At 41.7% G+C, this 26,342-nt stretch overlaps 3 protein-coding genes across 3 annotated transcripts; 2 read left to right on the top strand and 1 right to left on the bottom strand.

The window, feature by feature from the left end:
- Positions 1-478: 478 nt before the first annotated feature.
- LOC124067629 (calcium homeostasis modulator protein 1) lies at positions 479-3,530 on the top strand. Its single transcript, XM_046405164.1, has 2 exons — positions 479-1,360; positions 2,630-3,530. Exons 1-2 carry the CDS (start codon positions 662-664, stop codon positions 3,140-3,142), a joined length of 1,212 nt encoding a protein of 403 aa, XP_046261120.1. The 5' UTR covers positions 479-661; the 3' UTR covers positions 3,143-3,530.
- Positions 3,531-6,509: 2,979 nt separating this feature from the next.
- Positions 6,510-12,538, top strand: zgc:175214 (uncharacterized protein LOC557610 homolog). The gene is made up of 7 exons (XM_046405177.1): positions 6,510-6,740; positions 6,917-7,293; positions 8,712-8,865; positions 10,206-10,248; positions 10,662-10,703; positions 11,395-11,477; positions 11,641-12,538. Exons 2-7 carry the CDS (start codon positions 7,269-7,271, stop codon positions 11,759-11,761), a joined length of 468 nt encoding a protein of 155 aa, XP_046261133.1. The 5' UTR covers positions 6,510-6,740; positions 6,917-7,268; the 3' UTR covers positions 11,762-12,538.
- A 35-nt stretch (positions 12,539-12,573) lies between these two features.
- pdcd11 (programmed cell death 11) lies at positions 12,574-26,316 on the bottom strand. Its single transcript, XM_046405134.1, has 36 exons — positions 26,187-26,316; positions 25,584-25,703; positions 25,234-25,374; positions 24,776-24,940; positions 24,337-24,498; positions 24,113-24,233; positions 23,815-23,990; positions 23,475-23,582; positions 23,037-23,249; positions 22,796-22,920; positions 22,639-22,699; positions 22,025-22,171; positions 21,632-21,883; positions 21,420-21,545; positions 21,124-21,318; positions 20,753-20,923; positions 20,440-20,653; positions 20,152-20,301; positions 18,842-18,954; positions 18,109-18,599; positions 17,930-17,992; positions 17,532-17,628; positions 17,276-17,365; positions 17,084-17,186; positions 16,690-16,867; positions 16,532-16,588; positions 16,322-16,444; positions 15,982-16,104; positions 15,605-15,776; positions 15,177-15,320; positions 14,915-15,058; positions 14,541-14,791; positions 14,073-14,241; positions 13,792-13,945; positions 13,425-13,590; positions 12,574-13,194 (listed from the first exon to the last, which is right to left on the bottom strand). The coding sequence occupies exons 2-36, from the start codon at positions 25,683-25,685 to the stop codon at positions 13,023-13,025; spliced, it is 5,439 nt and encodes a 1,812-aa protein (XP_046261090.1). The 5' UTR covers positions 25,686-25,703; positions 26,187-26,316; the 3' UTR covers positions 12,574-13,022.
- Between the last annotated feature and the right edge of the window lie 26 nt (positions 26,317-26,342).

Below are 26,342 nucleotides of genomic sequence, written 5' to 3' on the forward strand. Positions count from 1 at the left end.
ACAACAGAGAGTTCGAGAAACACCTTTCAGTCAGTCAGAGCTACCATGTCTGATAACTACATTAAGAACTACATGTTATTTATTATGGACATTGTCATTATCTGATCTTTTACTTTACTTCTGTGCAACCACTCCTAAGAAAACAGGTAAGAGAGTGTTTGTGTGATGATAGTTTCTGATCAAACGAGATTCTTGTATTAATTTCTAATAAGGCACCATTGGTGAATGGTTTATAATGATCTTATTAATGGTTAATGAATCATTTACTAATGCTTTGTAGCATAGTAATAAGGCATTAATGAGAACAAGTTATTAAAAATCTCGCTGATGAACCTCCAAACTTAAAAAATGGCTGCAGAGTATCTTGATATCTTGAAGTTTTGTTGACAAGTTATGTGGTATTAACATTTATAACTGATGACTTACTAACTTTCGGTATAAGATTATTGGAAAATGGGAAACTCTTGGCCCTTTGCTGTACTGCGGTGAATCCAAAAGTTGTTCCCATTAATGGCTTATGACTGCCGTTTATAAACTGTTTACTAATATTTTATAAAATATTAATAAGCAATTGAGTAACCATTAATAAAGTAGATGTTGATATCAAAATGTTGTAAGGGTATTCCTCCTGAACCTTTCAACACAATAAGAAAACAGTTTAATGACACATTGGTTCTCAGGTGACTTACACTGTACACCCCATAATGCCACAAGAATCAGCCAAGACAAACATTGTTTTACTTATTTAACCACTACGTTTCTTTTCACAGATTTAGTTCCAAACTTAACCAAAGATCCACCACATCCAGCCAAGATGGATAAATTTCGTATGATGTTCCAGTTCCTCCAATCCAACCAGGAATCTTTTATGAATGGTATCTGTGGTATCATGGCATTAGCAAGTGCACAGATGTATTCTGCCTTTGAGTTCAGCTGCCCCTGTATGCCAGAATATAACTACACCTATGGGATCGGACTGCTCATCATTCCACCTATTTGGTTCTTTATGTTGGGTTTTGTATTGAATAATAATGTGTCTGTGCTTGCAGAGGAGTGGCACAGACCCACAGGGAAACGGGGTAAGGATCCATCAATCCTTCGCTACATGTTTTGTTCAATCACACAGAGATCCTTGATAGCACCTGCAGTATGGGTGTCTGTCACTCTCATGGACGGGAAGAGCTTCCTCTGTGCCTTCAGCATCAACTTGGATATTGACAAGTTTGGAAACAGCAGTTTTGTGAAGGGGATGTCAGAGACAGAGAAGCTAAAGCTGCTGGCAAGAATACCATGTAAAGACCTATTTGAGCATCAAGAAATAAGAATGGCAGCGTCAAGATACATCAAGTGTATATCACAGGTAACTGGCTGATGCTTTCCTTCACTTTTCTGTGAGTGGGTTTAACTGAGTAGAGGTGGCATGGTGGATCAGTCATTGGCACTGTCATCTCACAGCAAAAAGTTCCTGGGTTTGATTCCTGGCTGCAGTAAAGTCTAGTTTGCCCCCACCATCAAAAACATGCATGTTAGGTCAGTGCCCTTGATTGAGATTCGACTGTGTATGTGACAATAAACTTTTTAGTAGCTGAAAACCTTTTGACAGAGACAGACCTGAGAGAAATAAGACTAAAACCAAACATCAGTGCAATGGCACACTGGAATGACATTAAAGGAAATCGGGCCAATGTGATAATAAATACGAGTAGAGGTGACCATTAGTGTAAGCTAATTTAGTTACTTAATTTGGAGTCAGTGAGGCTAGCTAGCTAACTGAATGATGGCTGAACTTCATTTAGCAGCTTTGGTTTCAGTGTTCTTTTGCAGTGCATACTGGTTCACTGTCACAGCTTACTGGGTCACGTGAACAGAACAGAGCTATTGTTAAAGAGTTAAAATCACATGAAAAAAGCCTGCTGAAGACTCATGTCCTCAGATCAAACTTCTGGATAGTACGCAAGCACAACAGAAATATTGTTTCAATTGTTCAATTTGTTCTCAACATTTGGGGAGTCTCTGACTTAAAAGACAATTGTAGCATTTTTCATTCTGATAGTCACATCAAATATACAGTAACATTTGCCAAAAGACAGTTGTTCTTCATTACAGGATTTGATGACTACTTATTTTCTTTGCTTTATTCCTTATATCTCCCCATCCGACTAGCTTTGCACTTTGAACTTACTGAAGCTTTCCTGCTTACCTATTAGAGGGATAAATAAGCCTCTAAATTTATTATTCAATCAATTCCAATCCTTCCAAAAACACCCACACTGTTATTTAGGTCTTTGATCAGCCGAAGGGCAATTATAATTAAAAGTAATGTCTCAAAAAAGTCTATTGATATACAGATTCTGTTAATGAGCAGTGAAACTGCTATGAAGCTCCTAGATATACTGTTTCAATCATATCTTGGACTATTTGTCTTCCACAACCTTCAGTATCTGCATCTGTAAAAACACATATACAAAACATAGCTGCGTCAGTCAGACAGACCAGGAGAGCCAAGAACCCGATTCTCAACCGAAGTCAATTTCTCTGTTATCTATATTTTGGTGATATTGTATAGTTTGTGAGTGTTCAAAATTGTTTTTGCTACTTCAATGTATTTAGTAATGCCTGTATTTTACAGGCATGTGGATGGATGTTTTTGCTCATGATGACCTTCACGGCCTTCCTGATCCGTGCTATTCGACCATGCTTTACTCAGGCCGCCTTCCTCAAGACCAAGTACTGGTCTCATTATATTGACATTGAGCGCAAGATGTTTGATGAGACCTGTAAGGAGCATGCTAAGAGTTTTGCCAAGATTTGCATCCAACAGTACTTTGCGACTATCAGTGGGGAGATGCACAGCTTCCACCAGCATCACTCTAGCAGGGATGACAGCGATGATGAAGATGAAAATAAGAAGAGAAGTGATGAAGAAAAACTTCTGGGTATAAGGGCCCAGGATGATATGAATAAAGTTTTATGGAACTGGCACACCTGTAAGCCAGCTCTGGCTCTAAGGAAGGACCAAATAGATGGTGAAAAGAATAGCAAACTGAATGGAGAGGCCAGTGTAGCAGCAAACGGATTTGTAAAGGGACACACCCATGACGTAGACAAAAAGGAATGGGCAGTGTATTATAGTAAGGTCTGACGAGCTCAAAAGGACAATGAAAAGACTCTTCTTTAACTTTCAGTTATATTGTTGCAGAGTTCCAGGAATCACTTTGTGTCTATATATAGGGACAAGTTCATATTTAGTAATTTATCAAAGTTAGTTGGAAACACAATGTTGTTGTCAAGTTTTTTGCATCATGGCATAGAACATATATAAAATGAATTTAGTGCAATATATAGTTTGACTGGTCAAAATGGGAAAAAATGAAACTGTCACCATATTTATTGTTCACTTTACTTGGGCAATGTCTAACACTGGAACCTTTTACCTGTTACCCCAGCTATATTTTACCTAGAAGTCATGAATTACTGAAAACACTCTGCCATTACTCTACAAGGTCTGTAAATTCTAGTTAGCTGTATCTGTCTGATATTAAAGCTTTATTACAGTACTCATTGACTCATTGTTCTCACTGATAACAACACTAAAGAATACTTGTATTGCAAGGCCATCATAAATATTCCCAGGGCACAAAACAGAAAGTGTTCAGGGGTCACATGAGCATTTCTTTGGTGTGTGCACTGCTTGCAAGAACCTAAAGGAAGAAATAAGAATTAAGACAATCTTTCATTTGAAAATGTAAAGTTAAAACCGCTGCAACAAATCTTTGTTAAACTCAATTCACTCACTGATGCAGCCCTAGTTGGTCTGGTGTGACTAGAAGCTTGTAGTGGCTAATGTTAGCTACTTTAAGCTAGACATAGCAGTGTAACTGACATTACTCTGGCAGTTTTCTTAATTTGTGGCTCTTGTTAGATCACATGTTAGTATTTATTATTATCCTTTAACTGCAACTTTTTACCTATTCAAGTCCCACAGAGTTGCTTTAATGCCACATTCAATTTTAACAGTTTGATGGACGTCAAACAAATACTATCTGCACCGGCCCATGAAACAATAGTTCATCAGTCTTAGAATCTTGTAACAATAAAATTTATTCATTCAAAAGTGGCAACTTTTCCACTAGACTAGAGCATATGTTAGTTTGTTGTGCTTAGCAAACACGTTTTGGGCCTTAAAGTTTGTCATGAGCAGATAACCCTACAATGCTGCTGTATTCCGAATCAGGCAAACCTGTGATTTATGCAAAAACAAAAGGCTATGACAGCCAAAACAATTTGCATGTCACTAAAAAAGGTCAACAAGGTAAACAGGTCAATATTTTCATCTTGTTACCACCCTCATTTTCTTGCAGGGTTCTCAGTTTCATCAGTCTCTACCTGGCAAAAACTCTGTTCACAGAAACGTTCAGGAATTGTGATCTGTGTTTGAAAAGGTTTATTCAGTATCTTTACCAGGAATTTCATTACAGTTAAATAGTTATAATATGTGACCATTTTCATATACCATTTACACTATATAGACAAAAGCATCAGGATGAGTCTGATGAGTCTCAGTAGTTGGGCTGGGCCCTTTACTTCCAGTGAAGGGAAATCTTAATGCTTCAGCATGACAAGACATTTTGGACAAAGCTATGCTTCCAACTTTGTGGCAACAGTTTGGGGAAGGCCCTTTTCTATTCCAGCATGACTGTGTCCCAGTGCACAAAGCAAAGTCCATAAAGACATGTTGGATGAGTTTGGTGTGGAAGAACTTGACTGGCCCACACAGAGCCCTGACCTCAACCCCATCCAACACCTTTGGGATGAACTGGAAATGAACTGGAGATTGTGAGCCAAGCCTTTTCATCCTACAACAGTGCTTGACCTCACTCCTGCTTTACTGCATGAATGGGCAAAAATGACCACAGAAACATTCAAAAATCTTGTGGAAAGCCTTCCCAGAAGAGTAGAAGCTGTTACAACTGCAAAGTTGTCTGTGTATATAGAATGCGATATCTTTAAGGTGTAATGGTCAGGTGTCCCAATACTTTTCTCTATATTGTGTATCTTCAAAAAAATGTTGATACAAATATATTTCCATCACAATTCATAAGACAGTATGCTATTGCAAGAAACACCATCCTTCCTATGCCGACAACCCTGTAGCTACAATCATGTCTGATTCCAAAACCTGTAAACACCCAGCAATGCATGAAGTGTATTAAGGGGTGTTTTTATGCTCATGCATCAGTGAAGTTAATCCAGCTGTTTCTCAGTATTCAGCAGTAATACCATTACTAGAGCAGGAAGGGAGGAGGGGAGGGTGAATGAAAATGGCATGGGTCCCATTGAAGCCTCTCCTTCCCTCACTCCCTCCCTTCCCCTGGGGATTGGTGGAGCAGCACTCCCCTTGACCGTCTCACATCTTGCCCAGTAGCCCAGCAGCTGTTCTCTCCCTCAGCAAATTGGCAGCCAGGGCCACTGGTGTGGGGGTAGACGTCTTTATCCAGGCTGTGATTTTTCACTCTGAGTCTCCCTCATTTTCTCTTAGGATTATTTCCCTTCATATCTTGCTTCCTTTTTCTGATTCCTCTATTGACAGAGCTATCTCCTGCCCGCTTCTACCTGCCTTGTTCTTCCACTGCAAAAGAGTAACATGATGCTTATATATAGATCAAACAAACCAAACACGAAATAGATTCTGCTGTAGCCTTAAAAATACAATCTGTGTATGTGCAAAGGAAGGAAATGGTGACTGAGGTTGCATCATCTCTTCTTTTGCTGACCTCCACTTCACACAAATGGCTTTGTTTTGGTTGTCAGGACATCAGCCATCCGCATGCTACTGACCAAGGCCTCCCTTGACTTTGCTGCAAATGTCTCTCTCGTCTCCCTCTCACATATACATGCACAGGGGTGTGCGCATACAGACACATACACATGAGCATGTTTGCAGGCGCCCCATTCGTCAGAGTCTGGCTCATTCTGCCTTCCTTCTGCCTACAGATTGGAGGACAGAGGTAGCGAGGGAGGGCTGAGGGAGAGGAGAGTTGCGAGGCAAAACGGCTGGTCACATGAGCAGAGATCTGTTTACAAACCCAAGGCAGAGCAGAGCAAGAGCAAGGGGAAGGAAGGGAAAGGCGAACTGCAGGCTTTCTCTGAGCACCATTAAGGACTGAAAGTGGAAGAGGGGAAGCCTGCCATGACAAAGCCAGCTGGAGGTGGGAGAGACTGAATACGACACACGCAGACACACTCGTGCACACACACCGTTTTTGTCTCAGATTTTTTTTTTCTCAACTGAAAGAGCAGATGGTTAGAGGGAGAGTAGGATCCCCCCCCCCATGCACACACATACTTACAATGCACTGACTGACACACAAACACACAGTCACCAGCAAAATACCAAACCCAGTTAGAGGACTGTTGTAGACTGCATGGAGCTGTTTTCACTTTGTTTGGGCTTTAGAGGGAAGCACATCTTTGCCTTTTATACTGAGGAGGAATACCCACTGCAAGATCAGAGGACTGGAGGAGGAGACAACAGAGGAGAGGAGAGGGGGATGAGACTTGTGAAAATCCTCTGTTAAAAAAGCAGCTTTGGGAGGAAGACAAAGCACGGACTAATGCCAGATAATTACCTTCACTGGACAAGGACTGTCATTTTGAATGGTGGCTGTCATTGAATTTGGTGAGAAGGACAATACTGCAGCCGCAAAGTGAAGCCAAAGAGGCCCTTTTCTGCTGGAAATGTAAGTATTTCCTGTTGCCAAGCAGCCTGTGTTGTTTGACTGAGTGAGATTCAGCTTTTCATGAAAACAACTGCTGAATAACACATGGTATGAGGCATCTGAAAAACAATCATGTCTTCTCAACAAGATTTCTTTGTCTCTCCTTCTCTCTCTTGTGATGACATCATGCTCACTAGGATCCAGGAGCACATGAGGCTGTCGGTCCTGGTCCAAGCTCCAGTCCCAAATCTCCCAATCTTTGCACAGAGTTGTTAATCCAGATTTGGGAATGCTGGGCAGCACAAATTGCTGAGCCAACAAAACCACAGCTCCTGGGGATTTGTGGAATCTGAGCAAATCTGAAAATCTTGATGGTTGTTTTTGGAGGAGCCAGCACGACTCAACAAGAGAGCGATCCAGCTTGGGGTGCTCGAATCCACGCTCCAAACAGATCCAGTGTCCAGATCTCCGGCCCACGAGACTGGCTTCACTTCAGCCTTTTCCTGACAGGGCCTGAATACACTGCTGCTGTCCTGGGAGTCAAATTTCATGCAACCATTCCAATGGTGTAACGGTAAGTGAGTGAATTTCTCTGCCGTCTGCCAAATACATCAGAGGTGGTAGCACGTGTACTTGTATCTAATAAACTCAGCCACTTGTAATGCATGTAATGGATGTACTTATGAAATAGTAGAGTACTGAGACAGTGGAGGTCTCAGATAACTGAAGCCATATCCAAGGTTATGTTTGTTTTGCAGCTATGACAACGGAAACTGAAGATATTCTATTCTTTAACCTTGTCCCATATTATTGCGTTGTTACTGCTGACTGATTCTGCAGTGCATCCACCCCTGGTTCATAACTGCATGTTTCATTATGCTACCTTAGGTCTTCCCTATGCTAAAACCTCCTGTAAATCCCCCAACCCCCAGCCATGTTAAATTATCCAACCCGTAACCCCCCACAGTGTGCAAGCTGTACCCATTCATTCACTCAAAAGAGAGACACATGGACATTTAGAGGCTGACAAAGAGCATCCCCACTGCAAATTAATAGGAGCACATGTGGCCTGTGGAAGTGGGGCTTCCTCTGCTATTGTTTTACCAAATGGTCTTTTAGTCCCCAGAGTTCATCCTATTTAATATGCCGCACCCCCTGCCACCTGCAACACAGACACACACATACACACACAGACACACACACACACACACACACACACACACAAATACAAATGCATGCAGACAGACACCCATACCCTTCCATCCCCCAGTGCTGTCACAGACATAGACACACACACCACCAGTCACCTCTATAGAGTCTGCAGAACAGATGGTGGTTTGGCGGAAGTGCTGTCTGTCCTCCATGTTTGTCTTGTTCACAGCCAATTAACGCACAGTCCTATGAGTGCCTCAGTTGCCACCACAGTGCCAGCCACAGCTCCCTGGACACGCCTGCATCCAAGCAAACACCAACTATTATATTCATGTATATTTTGTATCTGCCACAGACTCAAAGTGTGGTGGCACTGGAAGTCTGTGTTGGTTATTGCTTGACAATAACAAATGGGGTTCACTTTTTCTTGACAAAGGAAATGTTGAAAGCTTGCTCTCTAAATTCTATCATAACAGTGTACAGTGTTATTTATACGAATTGCAGCATCTAAAGTTTATGATGTCAGTCTAGATTTGCTCTGTCAATACTGTCAAATGAAAACTGGAGATCTTGTCCCAGGGGAGTTGTGGTGGTTATAGTGGGGACATAAACAAGGAAGTTGCAACACTGGATGTTTTATTTTATTTTATTTTTTTATTAGCTCTCTACTTTGAGATGGCCCCGCAGAATGACAGCTACTCCCCCACTTTTAATGATATAAAAAAATGCAGTACAGAAAAAAATTAACTGGACATACTTAAGATAACATGTTAACTCTACAAAATAACAGATAAATGTGTATTAAATATGTATTCTGTATCTGCAAACTCTTCCTGGCAGGATGCCTGTGTGGTTTTGGTTCTCAGCGCTCTGAACAGTACTGCAGCATGACGTCTGACATCTACCACCTCCCGCTCAATGTGTATGTCATTGTGCTGGGCATAGGCCTCTTTGTCTTCATGCTCAGCCTCATCTTCTGCTGCTACCTTTTCAGGTAGGTACAGGAAGTTTGGCAGGGAGATGGTCTGGGCAGCTGTAACTCTTTTAAAAACAGCGCAAAGGCAGTTTGGTTAAATATTTTTTAGGCAGTTTGAACAACACAATGTGCAGGTAAAAAATTAATCCCAAATTACCTTGGTAGGGTATAATTGTTAAAATAGAAAGACAGAAAACACCAGTCGATGCTAAGTTATGGTATCATGTTTGTATGTGTGTTACAACACACAGTGTACCTAGGCTGAAGTACGGTAGCAATAGCATGATATAGAAAGCGACTGGTATATCAGCATGTTAGCATAGTGCTGATAGTATTTGTGTATTAAATCTCTAGAGATGTCAATGGAATCTCTGAAGTCTTTTGAAAACTGCTATCATTATAGAGTTGGTAAATGACAGACACGCTTCTCTATCAACGATGGATTAAAAGACAACTTATAATGGGAAAATGGTTCCTGTTCTTGATGCACTCAAAAATTATCACCATCTCAGCAGTACCTCTACGGAGTGTTTTAAAGTTTCACAACTCAGTGTGTTGTTTTTTACTGTTTTCAGTGAAAGGTTCTAAAAGCAACTTTTATGCTGCCTGCCCAGCAACTAACAAAACAAAGACAAAGTAACTAACTGGCTGACACTTACATGGAAATGCCGCTCCATGTCTGCTGGATGAGTAAATAAGCCACTGTTTGTCATGTACATGTAACATGTTCGTCTTAACAACTTCATTGGGTGAGATGTCAATATTGTATTTACAGTTTGTTGCACTACCCCCATGTGGCCAATTAGTGCAGATTTTCTATTTGGGACACTGACACCCAATACCCAACACACCAGTTTTTTTCTTATACACTGATGATTATTAAGGGACTCAAAAAATGTAGCAGGCGGTCTGGCTGTACAGTGAAATAGATAAAAAGTAAATCAGTCAAGTACTGAATTGTAAACAATACAGTTTCAGTGAATAACAGAGATGACTTAGGTCAGCGGTTCCCAAAATTCTTTCGGCCTGTAACCTTTTAATACAAAGCAATATGTCCTTGACCCGACCGCATGTCTTTCAGTTCCGAGCAATTTGGTCAAAGAGTGATATTCTCGTCCTGGTTTGGTTTGTTTATGTAAACAAAGGGAGGTAAAACTATCCATTAATTCATAAAAAAGTTTGGAGAAAAGTTAATAAAATTTTTTTGTGCATGGGAGATGATCTCACTTATCCTTAGATTCACCTTGCCACACCTTGAAGAGGTTCACTGCCCCAAGCTTAGGATCCACTGACTTAGGTTACGCTTGTTACTATACAGATGTTCTACAGTACAGATGCTATTTCTCTGTCTCACTCAGGTTGAAGCAACAAGGGACGAGGGAGCAGTTCAGCTACAATGAGGTATGTCACTGCAGTAGATGTCACTGTGGGTGAACATGTAACACCAGCTTCCGAGGCAGGTTATAAATACTACTATAGTCAACTGCGAAACCTAACGCCACCCTTTATAGATGACCTTGACTTCATGGTTCATTACCTGCACTCTGACAGAAAACACATAAGTAGGAGATAGCAGGGTGCTGAACTCCAGCTGCAGCTGTCTGTATTATCTATATTTACAATTTTTTTTCCAACCATGAAACAAACAAGAGTGCACGCTACTTTTGCAGATATTTTTAAGCCACTCACATCAGGACATTGAACCCATGTGAAGTGTTTGTTTTACACCATAGATTTTCTGCCAACAGAATACTGCTGACACATCAGTCATATGACCCAGTGCCTTCTCCTTCCTCTCTGTTTTTCAACTGTAGGTAGTGCTGAAAGGAGCAAGCAAGAAGCTGAGCCTCCTCGGAGTAAGTCACTCTTTCTGCAAAGGCTTTTACATGTTACTTGTGTCAAACATACGTGTCCAAACCGGACAGCTGTACATGTGTACAGTGTCGCCCATGTTGCTTCCGTGCCAGCCCATATGTCCCATTATGAGCTGGGAGGGTTAGATTAGTTAATTTAATCAATGTCTGATCTCGGATCTGATTAAAATGCTGCACAAACTCAGAGGAGCTGCCCTGAAAATATTCTGTAACTCAAATGCAACCATTTAGGAAATATGTCCAAGTGCCTGTTTGGCTGTCTGCTTGTAGGACTCCAGGAATAACTGCACTCATTCAAAATGCATAAAAGATCTCTTCTCTGTCTCTTGTGATTCCTATAAAGATTGCTTTTAGCAAGTCTTTCTTTTTATTCTAAGGTATTGGTGGTGTTTAGGTTAATTCTGGTTTACATTTTAAACTCCAGTCTCTGTTTTTGTCCATGGGAAGGTGGAAATAGTTCTGCTACTTGGAAATAAGAGATAATCAAAGATAAAGGCCAAATTTCAAAATACTAAAACTAGGTCAAATAAAATCAGTTTACAGACTCAAATTCATAATTCATAATGAATACTCTTGACTGAAATACAAGCCCACTGTCAAAGAAATATATAATATATATATATATATATATAAACACACACATAAACTAACCTTTTAGAGTTTGTTTTTGCAGCAAACCTGTGCGGTGTGCCTGGAAGAATTCAGGACCAGAGATGAACTGGGAGTTTGCCCATGCTCACATGCATTTCACAAGAAGTGAGTGTTAATAAACTGGAGATTATCATCAGATAAATACAAATAAATACTATGGAAATATGTTATTTATTATTCTGGCTGACAAATAGATCAGGAAAGATATCATTCTCATGCCTTTTCAAAGAATAATCTAAAATTTAACTTTTTGTGTCTGTCCTGTCAGGTGCCTGCTTAAGTGGCTGGAGATCCGTAGTGTGTGTCCAATGTGTAACAAACCCATACTCCGGCTCCACACAGATGCTCCGCAGGGTGCTGAGGGTCCAATGGACCCTGAGGAAGTGTGAGGGATCTGGGGAAGAGCAAACCAGACTCCCTTACAGAGAAAACATACACATGAAATACACTAGGGATGATGGACAGCGGTCATCTTTAAGACATCTCACAGGAAATGTTGACAATGATCCCAAGTGGCCGCCCTGCTGCTGACCTTTGAGCAATATGCCTTGGTGGAAATTCAATATTGACAGCACTAAAATGATTTGGTCGGATCAGTCAGGGACAGGGTGGATGAATAGGACCTCTTCATAAAAAATGCTCTAGTTCTACTTTCATATTGCACTGCTCACCAAAACACATGACAGGAAAAGGAGCCACATTAGAAAGCAGGATATCATTGCCACTGTCACTGGACGACTAATGCAGCACTGCCAGAGACCAACAACACTTCAGGCATTGAGCAGAGACATCAGAGTACAGGATCAGTGTGGTTACCTCTAATATCTCAGGGGTGTTACCAATACAGCCAGCACAAACCCTGTCAGTCACCCTATAACCCTGTGCCACACATGCATTTTCAATACTGCCAATGTAGATGAAATGCTCCAGCAGTCAGAGGTAGCCACAACCTCCAGCTGAAACCAAGACATCAGCGGGATTACAACATGACGATTTAGGTAGACAATATTGTTACAGATTGTGTCCCAGGCCCTTTCCTTTCCTTTTAACAAAAGAGACTGATAGAAAACTAGTCTTGCCTGTATGTATTGTATGTAAACATGTCCCTATATATTGTTATTTTGTATTTGTCGCTTTTAAATAAAATGTCATGTATTGTATTGTAATTGTGTTGGATTTATTGAAAGGCCAGCCAGATTAATTTAAAATTCTCCCACAAATGTGTAAAGGGTATCTTTATTAAATCCTTTTAAAAATGCAATAAACTGATAGTCATAACATTGATTATTGTATTCATAATTCACACTTCTTTTCATACAAAACTGATGAAAACTAAATTAATGAGATGTTGAATACCAGTTTGTTTTAACCTTTATAGAAGATTACAACCCACTTTACAAAAGGTTTGTTTTGTTCTGCAGCATTTCAGCACCAAACCCTGACTTTCAGGTCCAAAACTCACCCAGTACACAACAAGTAAAAAAAAAACTAAATTACAAGCTAACAAGGTGATCATTTCTTTAGGTGGAATCTGTACGAGAGTCTGGAGGCACAAACTTGTTTCCAAACAGGTGTAATTCTCAGAGTGAGTTAAACACACTGTAGTCCACACACATACACAATGTGGGTATTATAGTGCGTATGTGGTCATTAGCTGGCAGCCTCGTTGCCTTTAGCTTCCACAAACTCCATGGCCTTCTCTTTGACCGCCTGGATGCTCTGCGGGGTGCCGTGCTTCTTCTCGTACTCCAAGTAGCGCTTGAAGAAGAACTTGATCTTCTTCACCGAAACACTTAGGTGGATCACGCGATCAAAGAGTGCCCTGCAGGTGACAGGAAGTTGTGAAAACTCCATAAAGCTGTTTTGTGTGTTATGTGTGATTAAAAAAGTGGATTTATACACGTTGCCACTGACATTGATGTCAGTTTTTACCATATAAATCTTTAAGGCTGATTAGTTTGTGTGGAGATTGCATTATTTTAGCAACTTTGCTCATTCATGAACAGTAAGAAGGAATAAACCTAAATGTAGCAGAAAGCAAAGCAAGCTTACCTCACTTCCTTCTGTGATCCGTATTTGACCATGAGGTCAATGAAGATGGACCAGAGGTCTGTACGTTTCGGGTAGCTCGTCAGGACTTTGTCAAACATGGCACGACCTTTCTCTGCATCACCATAACGGAATTCCAGCTGAGCAAACTTGCCAATCACATCCACACCTGAGAGGAAGCATGACAATACGTAAAGGCTAAAACATGTGGCGACATACAGCTGGGACGGGTAAACAGAATGTGCGCTCTGACAATGGCTGCGCTGTTGAAGGAATGAGAACTGACTGCTTTCAGGATTCACAGTATAAAACCAGAAATATGCATCACACTGTGACATTATAGCTTCAGTGTTTGGATGGGTCATCTTACTCTCTTTGGAGGGCAGACTCTTCAGCGCCCTCTGCAGGAGAGCACTGGCAGCATCACTCTGACCCTGCTGGAGCAGGAAGGTGCCGTAGCTCAGCCACACTGCCTTATTCTGACGGAAACGCTTGACCATCGTCATATACAGGCTCTCCGCCTCCTGGACACAAACAAGAAACAGAAAAACATCCAGACATTAGAGGCAACAGAATACAGTGTTTTATCATCAACACAGCAAATGTGCATGATGTGTAAATCACAGTGTTTCAACACTGAGTAGATCATACCTTGATCTTTTCAGACTTTGCGTAGATGTCAGCCAGCTGCTGGTACACGGGCATGGGCTCACAGAACTGCAGCGCCCGCTCAAACACCTTCTTTAGGCTCTCCTCTGTGCCATACATGTTCTCCAGGTTCAACAGGGCCACCCACACATTGAGCTTCTCCTGCTCTTCCCTGGAACCAACACAAAAACAATGCAACCAACTGTTGGTGAAATTTGTCTTCATCCATCAACACAGCTATTTATGTATACAAAGTAAGCCTTTTTGACAGATGTGGACACATTACTTGACACACAACAGAACTGAATGGAAAAAAGCTAACAGGTCACTCCATTTACATTGTGTCTTTTATCTTTGTTTTTTGTTTGTTTAACTTTCTGTCGCATTTTGCTGGTCTATTTGTAAAACAAGTCTTATCTTAGTGAGACTCTTATACTTGAATAATAAACAAAATATTATTCTATCAATGACCTGAAGGAGATGGTTTTGAGGGCCCTCTCGGCCACAGCGCGGGCCTGTTCGATCTGGGTGGCCTGTAGATGGTGAGCCATGTACTGCAGCCAAAGCAGGGAGCTGTTGGGGGAAGCAAGCAGCAGGCGTTCGAAAGCCGCAGCATCCTCGGGCCGCAGACTCTGATCCATCAGCTGAGCCTCCCGCTGTACCAGGGCCTTCTCTGCTGCCTTTTTCTCCTGCTCAAGCTCATGACGAGACTTCTTCTTGGGCTGGCAGACAGGACAGAAGAGGAGTGGTGAGCTGCATACATAACTAACAGAAAGTTGTATTTCTTCAATAACAATAATGCAAATCATCCTAAGATTATATGTGCGTCCTTGTGGTCAGCTCACCTTGCTGCTTGCATCTTGGTCCTCTCCATCACTGGAGCCCTCCTCCTGCACTGCAGCGGCAGGCTTCAGGGAGCTCAGTCCCACATCCCAGGAGAAACCAGCTGCTACCTGCAGTCTGGATGGACCTGCTGTGCTGTGTGTCACCTGCAGAGAGAAAGGAGATGAAATCCATTTTCCATGTTCTGAATAATGATATTACTAAACCAAATCTACAGAGATTTGTATGGCTGTAAAAATGCTGAGCAGCAGCCTATTTGCTTACTTTCATAGAACTGGATCTGGACTCCTCTTCCTCTTCCTTATCCTCCTCTTCTCTGAAGTACACCTCTACTCCGCTGTCATTGTCATCAGTTTTTGATTTCTTTTTCTTCTTCTTCTTCTTTGGGACTTGGGACTCTGCTTGTTTCTGCCAAGCAAGCCACAAAACATAAAAATAAGTACTTCAGCGACCACTTTTAAAGCTTGTGAGACTGAGGCTAAGATCAATGCAGCATTTATCACTGTCGGAGTACCAGAGTATGAATGATTGTTAGGTGAAGATGCCATTGATCTATGTGGATGTGGTTTTCATATTCACCTCCATCACTTCCATCATCACAAGGCTGAAAAGTGAATCATCGGCAATGTCTTCACTATTTACTACAAAGCAGTCTGCTGTGACAGCAACAAGAAACCGAGGCTGTTGGTTACCTGCTCGCTCTCAGACAGTTTGCGTTTCTTCTGCATCTTCTGAAGATCGTGTTTCTTCTTCTCCTCTCCAGTGAGACGAAGAGGCAGGTTGAGAGATTCTGGAAGGATGTCTGGCTTCCCTGTGTCCACTGGGAGCAGAGAGAGGTTGACCAGCTCCTCCTCTTTGTCAATACTGAGGACAAGAATAGAAAGAGCTGCAGACTAAACATGACACAATGACCATTGATTCTATAAATGGCAGCTACCTAAAGCTGCTCTCTTTTGTGAAGACATACCACCAGCATAACACCTCTGTATTCTTCCCGTCTGTCAAAATAAACTTCTGGTATGATGACTTCTACCTTTGTTTCTTTTAGAATCAAATTTGTTGTTTTTACCTTACGATCTTGGTAGTGAGCAGGGTGTTGGGAGGCAGGTGGTCAGAGAGGACCTTGTAGTTTCTGACGAAGTACTTGGTGGACTGCTGAAGTTGGGCTCTTCCTGTGATGCTTGTTGACAACCTGAAAGACAATTAAGTGAAATAAGGATGACTTCAGGAGCAGGAGAAAGAATATGCTGTGATAATGGCTGAAATAAATATATTTTCCAGACAAACATTGAGAATGTTGTTCCTTTTAGTTCTCAGGTTTCTCTGGTGTTTAAATCTGAACGTAACAATCTGTCCGGTCTGATGCTGAACAAAGTTACATTTCAGTGCAGATGAACTTCTTCAGTTACCTGATGAAGATCCCCTGCTCTCCCACAGACTTGACGTAGCCTCGGAGAATCTGACCTTCCTTCAGTTTGTCTACAGACAAAATCTCGGGGTCCTTCACTGGCTTGGCCTTCTCTGGGTTCAGTCTGGAAGTGCAAAGTTACAGTCAACCCCATACATTAAGCATAGGATATGTGCCCCATAAAGCCAAATCAAATGAAATTCACTCATACCTTGATGGACGCAGAGACAACTGCCACTTGCCCTTTTTGCTCCCAAGAAGGAAACACCTGAGATAAAAAGAAGAGGCAAAGAAAATCCAATGATGCTAATGGTACTTATGATTCCAGTCAGTCTGTTTCAGCCAAAAGCTGTTGCTGAATCTACTTACCTGAGCAGCTGATCCTTGCTGTATCCATCCAGGGGGTTTGGCTTGTAGGCATCAGCCAGGTCAGTGACAGCAACAGTCCCCATACCACCAAAAGGAAGTCTGACCAGGAGGCCAACCTGTGGCTCAATATTAGTCACCATCCCCAAAGTAACACTGCCTTTCTCCAGCATATGGACACCTGGAAAACAAAACAGTTAGAAACAGCCTATCGACCCATATAACTACCACCTGTGTACATTGTATATATTTATTTATATTTCATCCTATAATACTAAAAATTCAGGGACTACAACTGTCATTAAGATATGCAGCCCTAAGCACAAATAAGTGACCTTGATGTTAAATATAATGGTGAGAAACAGTAAACAATAAAAACACTCTGAGCTCCCCTTACCTGTGAGTGACAGAGCAAAGCGATAAGGTTTACTGTTTACTTCTACCACTCTGGCACAGACTGCTTGACCCAGTTTGTACAGTTTCTCTGGGTGAGCAGCATCCTGAAAGTAAGAGGAATTTGAACAATCACAGCTGTCTATGAAAGTTTCAATTTAAATCTACAGTTACCTGGATATAATTTTAAGCTTACTTTTGGATCAGTGATCATGGCCAGCAGTTCAACTGTCCCAGTAACACAAGGATCAGTGGTGACCTCCAATGACTTCCTCTCTGGATGAAACTTGAAGCATGAACACACAGAGGAAAAAAAAAAAAGGAATTTTTCCCTTTTAAGTTGCTTTTAATTTATTTTTGCTTTCTTTGAACTTAAGATCAAAAAGTACATTTTATCGAAACTGTCAGGAAAAAATAAAGCAAATCACTGCAAGCTGATTTCAAAAACTCACCTTTGATACAAAGCATGTTACTTCTTCACCGACTTTATAGCCGTTTAGTTTTTCTTTTCTTGTAACTGATTTGAAATCTGAACTTTTATTCAGTTTGCTACAGGGACACAAAGAAAGAGAAACAAATAAGAGATGTGTTGGAGTGGAAATGACAGCAGATGAAAATATACATCCTTACATCCCACAAAGTTTTGTTATTGTAATTAGCTTTACAAATCTATCTGCAATGTTTTATGAAAACAAAAGGCAGCAGACAACAATGTCTGAAGGACTGGTTTGAAATGAGAACACAAAATTTACCAATTTATTCATGTATTACATAAGACTGAGGTTATCACGCAGTATATTATAATAAAGTTGACCAATATACTAATGAACTGAATTATACCATGAATTACCTGGGTATGAGTGTGAGCTCAGGAATGGTGTATGTAAATTTGGGATGAGAGAAGGGCAAGAATCTGAAATGACAGTTGAGATAAAGTTCAATACGGTGTAACAAATGATACCACGAAACAACAAAAGTAGGAACAAGAATAAGACGAAATGCCCACTCCAACACGTTAAAAGGATGTACCTGCGACTGGAGGCTTCTCTCCCTCCGATGACCTTGGCGGTGACCACACTGCCCACTTTAACGGAGGATGTGATGAAGGATCCCGGACACACCTCCGTGACCTCCATCACCTCAGACACATGCACGCTGCCTGTGCTTCCATCCTGGAGTGTGAGCTGTATGGAGATGGGCTTCACCGATCGCACTTTACCCTGCACGATTTCACCAAAACGGTAACCCGTCTGGTTTTCTGAAGCCATGTGCTGTTGTTTTGGTGCACTGCGCTGCCATGACACAAGAGGGAGCCCGTGCGCCTCCTCACAGCCGGGCTCTATAACCTCGACAGCCAAACTCATCCCGGCCTTCAGCTTCTCCGACTCTGACAGAAACACGTCGTTCAGATGGCTGCTGGTCTGGATCACAGTCATCTGTGCCGTATCATCCAGTGAGATGACGGCAAAGTCTTTATCAATGTGTTGGACCATCGCTGAGTACTTTGATCCTTCAGTCAACTGTGAAATTACAAATAAAAACGCAGTGATGATGATAATCTAACTCTCTGTGAGTGTCCTAACATCTAATACACCTAATACCATCTACATTTGTGTGAAAACATGTGCGATATCAGGCTGCTCCACAAAAGCATGAGTGTTGATAAACACGTATTCAACCCATCTCTGCACAGTACATAAAAATTCTAAACACTGTCACTGTTTTAAAACCACAAAATAGCATAAAGGAAAGCAACACTGACAGATTTCTTCTTCGCCAGCAGCTTGGAAAGAATGGACACATGGACACACGTCGAGTCAACGTCAGTATGGAGGACGACTGCTGTAACTTTCTGTCCTGGGGTCAACTTTGCACCTGGAAACATTGCAGCCAAAAGAAAACTGTATCACTTATATCATCTCCATAAGAGGTACAACACAGACTAGTAGCATGTACCGTATTTTCCGGACTATACGCCGCTACTTTTTTTCCCACGCCTTCAACTCTGCTGCCTAAACAATGATGCGGCTAATCTATAGATTTTTACAGGCTGACGGCCCGGTGATGGGAAGAGGAAGACGCTAGTTTTAAGCGTAACTTTTAACAGTCATTTTGCGTGTCATGCACATACCGTCATCATGGAAAACACTCGAAAAAATGCATATGATGCAGCTTTTAAGTTAAAAGCAATCGAACTGGCTGTCCAAGAAGGAAATAGAACTGCTGCACGTAAGCTTGGCATAAATGAATCAATGGTGAGAGGTAATAAAAGCAGATGGCCCAGACTTGGAAATGTATGTCAGGTTACAATGTGGACACCTGCAGGTTATAGTCAAGTGCGGCCTGTATATGTACAATTTTTTTTTTCTTTCATTTGGTGGGTTCGGCTTATACTCAGATGCGTTCTGTAGTCCGGAAAATACGGTATTGAGTTTACTGCCAGGGGAGCCTTATAGTTTAGCAATTTAAGGGCTGCTCCACAGATTTTACAAATGAAGATCAGTCTCCCAGTCATGGTTAGCACTCAGGATGTGACAGCAATTGTATTCCGTCTTCTGTGGCTCTGGAAGGACCTCTCTGAGGTCTGGCTTAAGCTTGGGCTTGTAGACATGGGCAACAACAGTCAGGGAAAGTCTAATGAAAGCTGCTGTTTACTTAAGAGAAATGTAGGATTCAATGATTTTGGAAGATGGACCCATGAGTAACTTAAAGTGAAGATATCGCAACCTCAACAGCATCAGTTTTGCGTTCTCTTTTTAATCTGGCTCTTAAGTCCATCAACTTTATGGAAGTGCAATACTTAAATACTGGAGTACCCTTTGAGACACTGACTGGAAACTGCAACTACAAAATATCTTTCCTGTCATCTCTCTGCTCTGTGTAATGAAGACTTAAAATGCCCAGAAATTCTTGTAGCGGTTGATCAAAAAGTAGTATTTAGATCCTTTGTGTTCGACGATGCAGCAGCATCATTTACCACATTATTTAGGTTGATGCAATCAAACCAAGAAAACCAAACACCAGTCTGTTTTTTTAAGTATTTCTACTAAATGTTTCTGGTTAAATACATACCCATAACATGGTGCTTGGTGGCCAGTATGGTAGCACCAACCAAGTCATCAGACTTAAAGGTGGCACCACTGTCCTTCGCAGTATCGACAGTCAGCTTCAGTTTCTGGCCAACAGACAGAGCAGCCAGCTGCTGGCGAAGATCACTGCTTTCTGAGAGTAAAGACAGTTAGACATACTTCAAACGAAGAATTTAAGGATGTTACATTCTACTTTCAACAGGCAATAGTTTATTTACATGGATATTTGTCACAAGATAAACTCACAGAGTGCAGGGCAGACCAATCATACCTCTCATAGCTAACATTTCTGATACAGCTCTTCTCTCCTGCAGACCATTGATGAGTCTGGTCTGGACATCACCCACTGGAGATATGACCTCTGAAATCTTCAACGTGACCAGGAAACGTCGCTTCTCCTCATCCAGATTGGTCACTTTAGCAATCACCGTCTGGCCCAGCTGGAAGACAGTTGTTGCATCACTGATGAACTTGTCGGTCATGGCCTGCAAAAAAAACAGAGCAGAGGAATTTCAATAGGGAAACAACAACTTGGAGGTAGAAATTCACCGGTTAGAAAATGGAACATAAAGCTCTTTGCTCACCGACTTGGGTGCAAGACCAACAAGGCCATATGGAAACTCTACAAAAACACCATAGGACATGATGTTCTTGATCCAGCCAATCAGCTGCATTCCCACTGTGAGTTCAGAGAAGTCCTTGGCAACCACTCCTTCCTCCAGTGACCATCTCACTGTCGGTTTCTTGGTGAGGTGCTTCACCAGGAGCAGCTAAGGAAAACAGGAACAACTTTCCTGCTCTTCAGAATTAGGAAATGTGTGAGTTTACTTCCTGATCAGCATCAAAGGCCAGTAAAACATTTAATATGGCTTAAACAATCAGACAAAGTAAAGGTTAACTTTTCAGGTGTGATGAGGTTCACACAGAAGCTACTGACTCGGTGTAAACAGGATACAATATTTTGCTTGTTCTTGTTGAAGCAGATGAGGTTTGAGATGTTGTCTCCCTCTTGCAGGCTGTCCCACAGTAGAGGGCAGTTGGACATGTGATCAGAAAGGTGCACTGTGGGTAGCACAGCACGGATCTCATCAGGGAGGATGGACACATCCAGGCCATTGACAGACTTTTTCAGCACCTTAGCCTCCAGTCTCTGCATTACACAAACACACAGGTTGATGTCAAAATTTGATACACTGATTTAAGGAAGAAAAAGAAAAACCACAGAAAAGAGGCACTAAATCTTTAACTTACCTTTCCCACCTCACAGTCAAACTGGAGCTTGGCAGCTTCCTCTGTGTTTCCCTCCACTGCTGTCTTAAATGACAGCACCATCTTTGCCTTATCGGGGTCACAATGAAGAACTTTAACCTTTAACACCTGCACAATCAAAGAAAAACAATTTATCAAATAATTCATTAAAAACAGACATGATGCTCTGTGGCCACGTTGTTTGATCTCCTCACCTGCCCCACATAGAAGACTTCATCTGGGCAGATAATGGGCTCTGAACTGAGCTCGCTGAGCGGCACCAGACCCTTGACGTTGTTGTAGAAACGAACGATGCAGCCAAAGTCTTTCATGCAGACAATGTAGCCGTGTGACACACAGCCAGGACGGGCATCGGCATAGCTGAGAAACAGTGGCAAGGAGCTCTCAACCAGGGCCTTCTTTCTGGTCAAGTACAGCTTCTTATTCTCTGCATCTACTGACAGCACCTGAGGAAACATATTTATACACAAATGCAAGCCATGTAGGAAAAATGATTTGCAAATGTGCCAAACAGTTTTACAGGTTACAGATCTTGTGGATTTTGGCCCTCTGAGTGGCTTTAAAACAAATTGGAGAACAGGACTAACCCGACATTTGATCTTCATGCCCTCTATGTACTTCTTCTCTGGGTTTTTAAGTAGGATATCAGACAGGTGGGTCCGCGGCACCAGGCCTTTAATGTGGTCGGACAGATGCACCACCATGCCATAGCTGTGCAGGACTGACACTTTCCCCTTTGAAGGAGAGACACACAAGACAAAGACAATGTACAGCAGGAACAGTGAGAGAGCAGACTGAGGCAGAACAACAGAGATGGTTGTTACTGTGTCCAGCTTTAACCATTTGTTTTCAGCCAGACTGCTTCTGGGCAGTCAAAATCTATATCTTATATTACCGTTTTGGAAATATATTATGTACATTTTGTTAATAAGAATATACCCCCTAGAATATTTAACTCTAACAGAAAACAGCCCAAAGTAAAGTACTGAATAAATATCTGCTGGGGTGTGTGTTTCATTTGTGTTCATTTCATTCATTTGTGTTTTGATGGAAAAGAAAATTAACTTCAGAAATATGACTCTATGACTTTAAATCTAAGAGACAAGAACAAGCTTTAGCGGCAGTATTTTGGAAAATATGTTCATTTGCTTTCTTGCCAATGCAAATTCCCCGGCAGCAAGCGGTCATGCTTTTGTCTCACCTCTACAACCTGACCCGCCTGAAGATCATGGTATCTATAAAACAGCTTGTGAATCACACTCCTGAAATCAAAACAAAACAGTCAGTAATCATCAAATCTGAACAGTGAGGGCCATGATTACTACATGAATGTGAGGGATAAATGAGGTGCCACATACTTGCGCAGAGTAACAAAATGAATTTGGTCCATGGGGCTGAAGTCCAGGATCCTGCAGGTGTGCTCGGGCATGGCGAGCACTCTGTTTTCATTAGATGACTCATGTGGCTCCTTCAGATGGTTCCTCTTTTAAGAAAAATAACTGAAGTTACAACCAGAATACTTACAGAGCACATTCACAGCATTTATTTTTCTGAACAGCCAAAGTATATTTAAATATTTAAGGCATCACCCCGACTCACATGAACAAAGACAATCGTTTTGTCTGGCAGTTCCAGGATGGCTCCAGACATGTGGTGCATCATGGTCATCTTGCAGTCCTTCACTACCTCACCAATGCGGTCACCTCCAGCAGGACAGGGGTCAACTATGGTCCCGGGCTGAACGAGGTAGCTGCGCAGGCTCAGCGCCACCAGTCGGGAGGATGGATCCACATACAGCACACAGGCTAGAACCTGGCAGGATTCATGCAAAACTGGGTTAGCCTGTCAAGTTTATACTCTGATACAAACACACAGGAGAACGATCAACACAAAAAATAATACAAGATTATCATAGTAAGGTTAATTTCAGTCCAGAATATCAATTAGGGTGACCAGATCAGAAAGATGACAACAATGACAGACACAAAGCGAGGCACTGCCTCACATAAGCCAAAAGGATTTGTGTCCCGGCGTTACCTCGGTTCCCTCAGTGTAGCTGGATGCTTTTTCTGGCTCCATATGGAGAAAGTCCACCTGGCCACTAAAGGAAGACAGGAATTCCAGGATCAGACCATGTTTGGTGACCTGTAACACAACAACATGTAGACTTTATTCAAATGAAACCTAGAAACCACTGAAGCTGTGATAGCCACTGTAATGCAGGCAGTAGCACATAATTCACTGAATAAAAGAGAACAGCTGTCACAGAATTTTCTCAGTAACCTTGGAAACACACTCACATACTCATGTGCTCATATTATTATAACAAAAAAAAAAAACAGCTCAACAGCTTTGCTAAAACAATGGTTGTATTGACCTTTTTGATTGTAGCTTTGACCAGAAGACCAGGCAGAAGGTTAGTGAGGTTCCAGCCCTGCTTGGATTCAGCACAAGCCTGGCTGATGGCCGGGGCCCTGGCAGAAAGGCGCACCACGCGCCCTTCGTTCTTTACTTCTTCCACTTGAGATGTCACATACTGACCCACCTTCAACTCTGGATACATGACAACACACAAATGTGCCTGAGTAAGATGACACTTCTTTCAAATTCATTACTTTTTAAAACCGAAACCGGGACAATTTCCTAAGTAAATGGCAGGTGATACTTTGCCATACCTTCTGAGTTGTTAGATTTGTCTTTTGCTGCTTTCTTGGGCAGGAAGGCTTTTGTTCCACTGATGCCAATGTCGATTATGTAGCCATGATCCTCCACACTCTCCACACATCCACTCAAGACCTGAGGTGTCACAACATAACAAAAAAAGGTTGGGTAAAAGCAGGAAAGCTGAATGATGCAAATTTTAAACCTAATATTTTACTGAAGCTCTTCAATGGCTCACCATGCCAGTTTTCAGAGAGGCTGAAGTGAGAGCTTTGTTGACCAGCTTTGGGTTGATTGACAGCTGGATACTAAGAGAGCCTCCTTTGGATACATCCAACTTGGCAACGACACATCTGAACACCATGCCAGGGTAGAAGAGGTGTGGCAGAGAGCAGATCTCCTGTGAAGTAAAAATACACGATTCACCTCTGAAATACCACAAAGTGTCTTGGGATGTGAGTCTTGACATAAAATAAGGTTAAGGAATGACCCTCATTCTAGACATCACAGAGCAAAAAAAGCGCACACAATGAACTCCTTTTTTCCCTATACAAAAGACACTGAGAAGAAACTAAACACAGATTTTTCAGAAAATCCTCATGCGAGTGTACAGTGTGGACCCACACACTGCATATCACCTTCAACAGTATATTCAGATCATGACTCTGCAGGCCTACCTCTGTATCAGCTGAATCCAGCTGCTCACTGAGCAGCTTGGCGTACGAGTCACAGATGTTCTTGATGCTGAGGAAGCCTTGCAGACCACACGGCAGGCTGACTGTCACTTCAAAGTCTGCTACCTCCTTCACACAACCCAGCATCAACATACCCTCCCTCACATTCTGGGAAATGCAAAAAAAACACACACAAAATCAAGATACTGTGCTGAATACCCTTTTGATTTCACCATAGGTTTATAAAAAAGTAATTCTAATGAGGGATGAATTTACTTAGAGCTACAGTGCACTGTTAGTACATGTATTTGCACATCCATTACATTCAAGACCTTGAAAACAAGTTCACACCACGCTGATTAAGCCTATAGCCACCAGATAAATCTCTCTGTTCCACACTGCAAGTCTAAAACATTTATCAAACCATAAATATATATGATGGTTCTTGACAGATGTATTACCTTGATATGTAGAATTTCCACACACTTGGCTTCTGCATTCAGCGTCAGACTTTCTTCTTTGCCTGTTTTTGGCTTCTTAAGCTTCTTGCCATCGTCTTTGCCAGCTCCCTTTCTTTTTTTAGTTTCTGCTTGATCGTTTGACTGCAAGAGAAAAGTAAAGTAGTGTTAATTCTTTCACAAATAACTTCAAGACAAGCCAGACTTAGCTAAAAAGTATGTGAGAGGAAAGGGGTGTACATTTCTGGAGACAGTCAGTGAAGTCTTTTCAAGCACTCTGTGATTTGTCATGACAAAGACAGTTGTTTCACAGTAGTATGAATATAGAAAGAAAGAAAACAGTGGAAGTTTACCTGGAACAAATTGTCCACTTCTGTCCGTTGCACAACTACTTTACTCTCAGTAGGCTTCTTTGATGTCCCTCCTCGAGGGAAGTCCTCCTCGACTGCTGCCATGTTTGATGTTACAGATGTCTATGAAAGCCAAATTAATTCTGAGATTATGCGAAGTGACAAATGGACGTAACCATACATCATGCCTAGTTTGTTGCTCTCATGTAACTCAATCATCGTTTAACATTATACATTTGAGACCCAGTTACTATAAAAATCCGAGTGTTACAGATGCCAAATTCTCAGACTTGAAAACAATGATGGCAGCCACAAACAGAAGCTTGGTTTTCCAATCAGATGTTATCGATTCATCGCACGCAGAGACAACTACTTTAACCGGTTAAACAAAGAAAACTCAATATCCCTGGATCAGTTGCAATACTGCTGTAAGTCACCCCAGAAAATGCACGAGACCATATAGGCTGCCTGCATCATATTTTAGCACTCGACCTAAATATGAAAAAAAGCTTGCCCGCAGACAACATGCCTATTCAAATTGAGACAAACTCGATTTTAACAAAGGGTAAATTATTATTCCATATTTATCACAACACGTTTACTTACATTAGATCTCCGGCTTGTAGGTATCAAAACTCACATGCTGTTCAGCAACACGCCATGATCACAACCCGGAAACCAAACTCCTGTGGGCGTTTCATTCTTGGTCCAATCACACGCAAGAAAAACTGATTGATAGCATCTTTAGCCATTCAGTAGCCA

The sequence above is a fragment of the Scatophagus argus genome, chromosome 2 (assembly GCF_020382885.2).
Source record: "Scatophagus argus isolate fScaArg1 chromosome 2, fScaArg1.pri, whole genome shotgun sequence".
NCBI lineage: Eukaryota > Metazoa > Chordata > Actinopteri > Scatophagidae > Scatophagus > Scatophagus argus.

What these genes read in the sequence shown, in the direction of transcription:
- LOC124067629 (XM_046405164.1), top strand. Translation starts at nt 662, where the DNA reads ATGACACATTGGTTCTCAGGTGACTTACACTGTACACCCCATAATGCC. An exon ending in ACATCAAGTGTATATCACAG is followed by an intron (nt 1,361 to 2,629) that starts GTAACTGGCTGA and finishes TGTATTTTACAG; the next exon opens with GCATGTGGATGGATGTTTTT.
- zgc:175214 (XM_046405177.1), top strand. Translation starts at nt 7,269, where the DNA reads ATGCAACCATTCCAATGGTGTAACG. An exon ending in TTCTGCTGCTACCTTTTCAG is followed by an intron (nt 8,866 to 10,205) that starts GTAGGTACAGGA and finishes TGTCTCACTCAG; the next exon opens with GTTGAAGCAACAAGGGACGA. An exon ending in TCACATGCATTTCACAAGAA is followed by an intron (nt 11,478 to 11,640) that starts GTGAGTGTTAAT and finishes CTGTCCTGTCAG; the next exon opens with GTGCCTGCTTAAGTGGCTGG.
- pdcd11 (XM_046405134.1), bottom strand. Translation starts at nt 25,685, where the DNA reads ATGGCAGCAGTCGAGGAGGACTTCCCTCGAGGAGGGACATCAAAGAAG. An exon ending in CAAATCTAACAACTCAGAAG is followed by an intron (nt 23,991 to 24,112) that starts GTATGGCAAAGT and finishes TCATGTATCCAG; the next exon opens with AGTTGAAGGTGGGTCAGTAT. An exon ending in TTGGTCTTGCACCCAAGTCG is followed by an intron (nt 20,654 to 20,752) that starts GTGAGCAAAGAG and finishes TTTTTTTTGCAG; the next exon opens with GCCATGACCGACAAGTTCAT.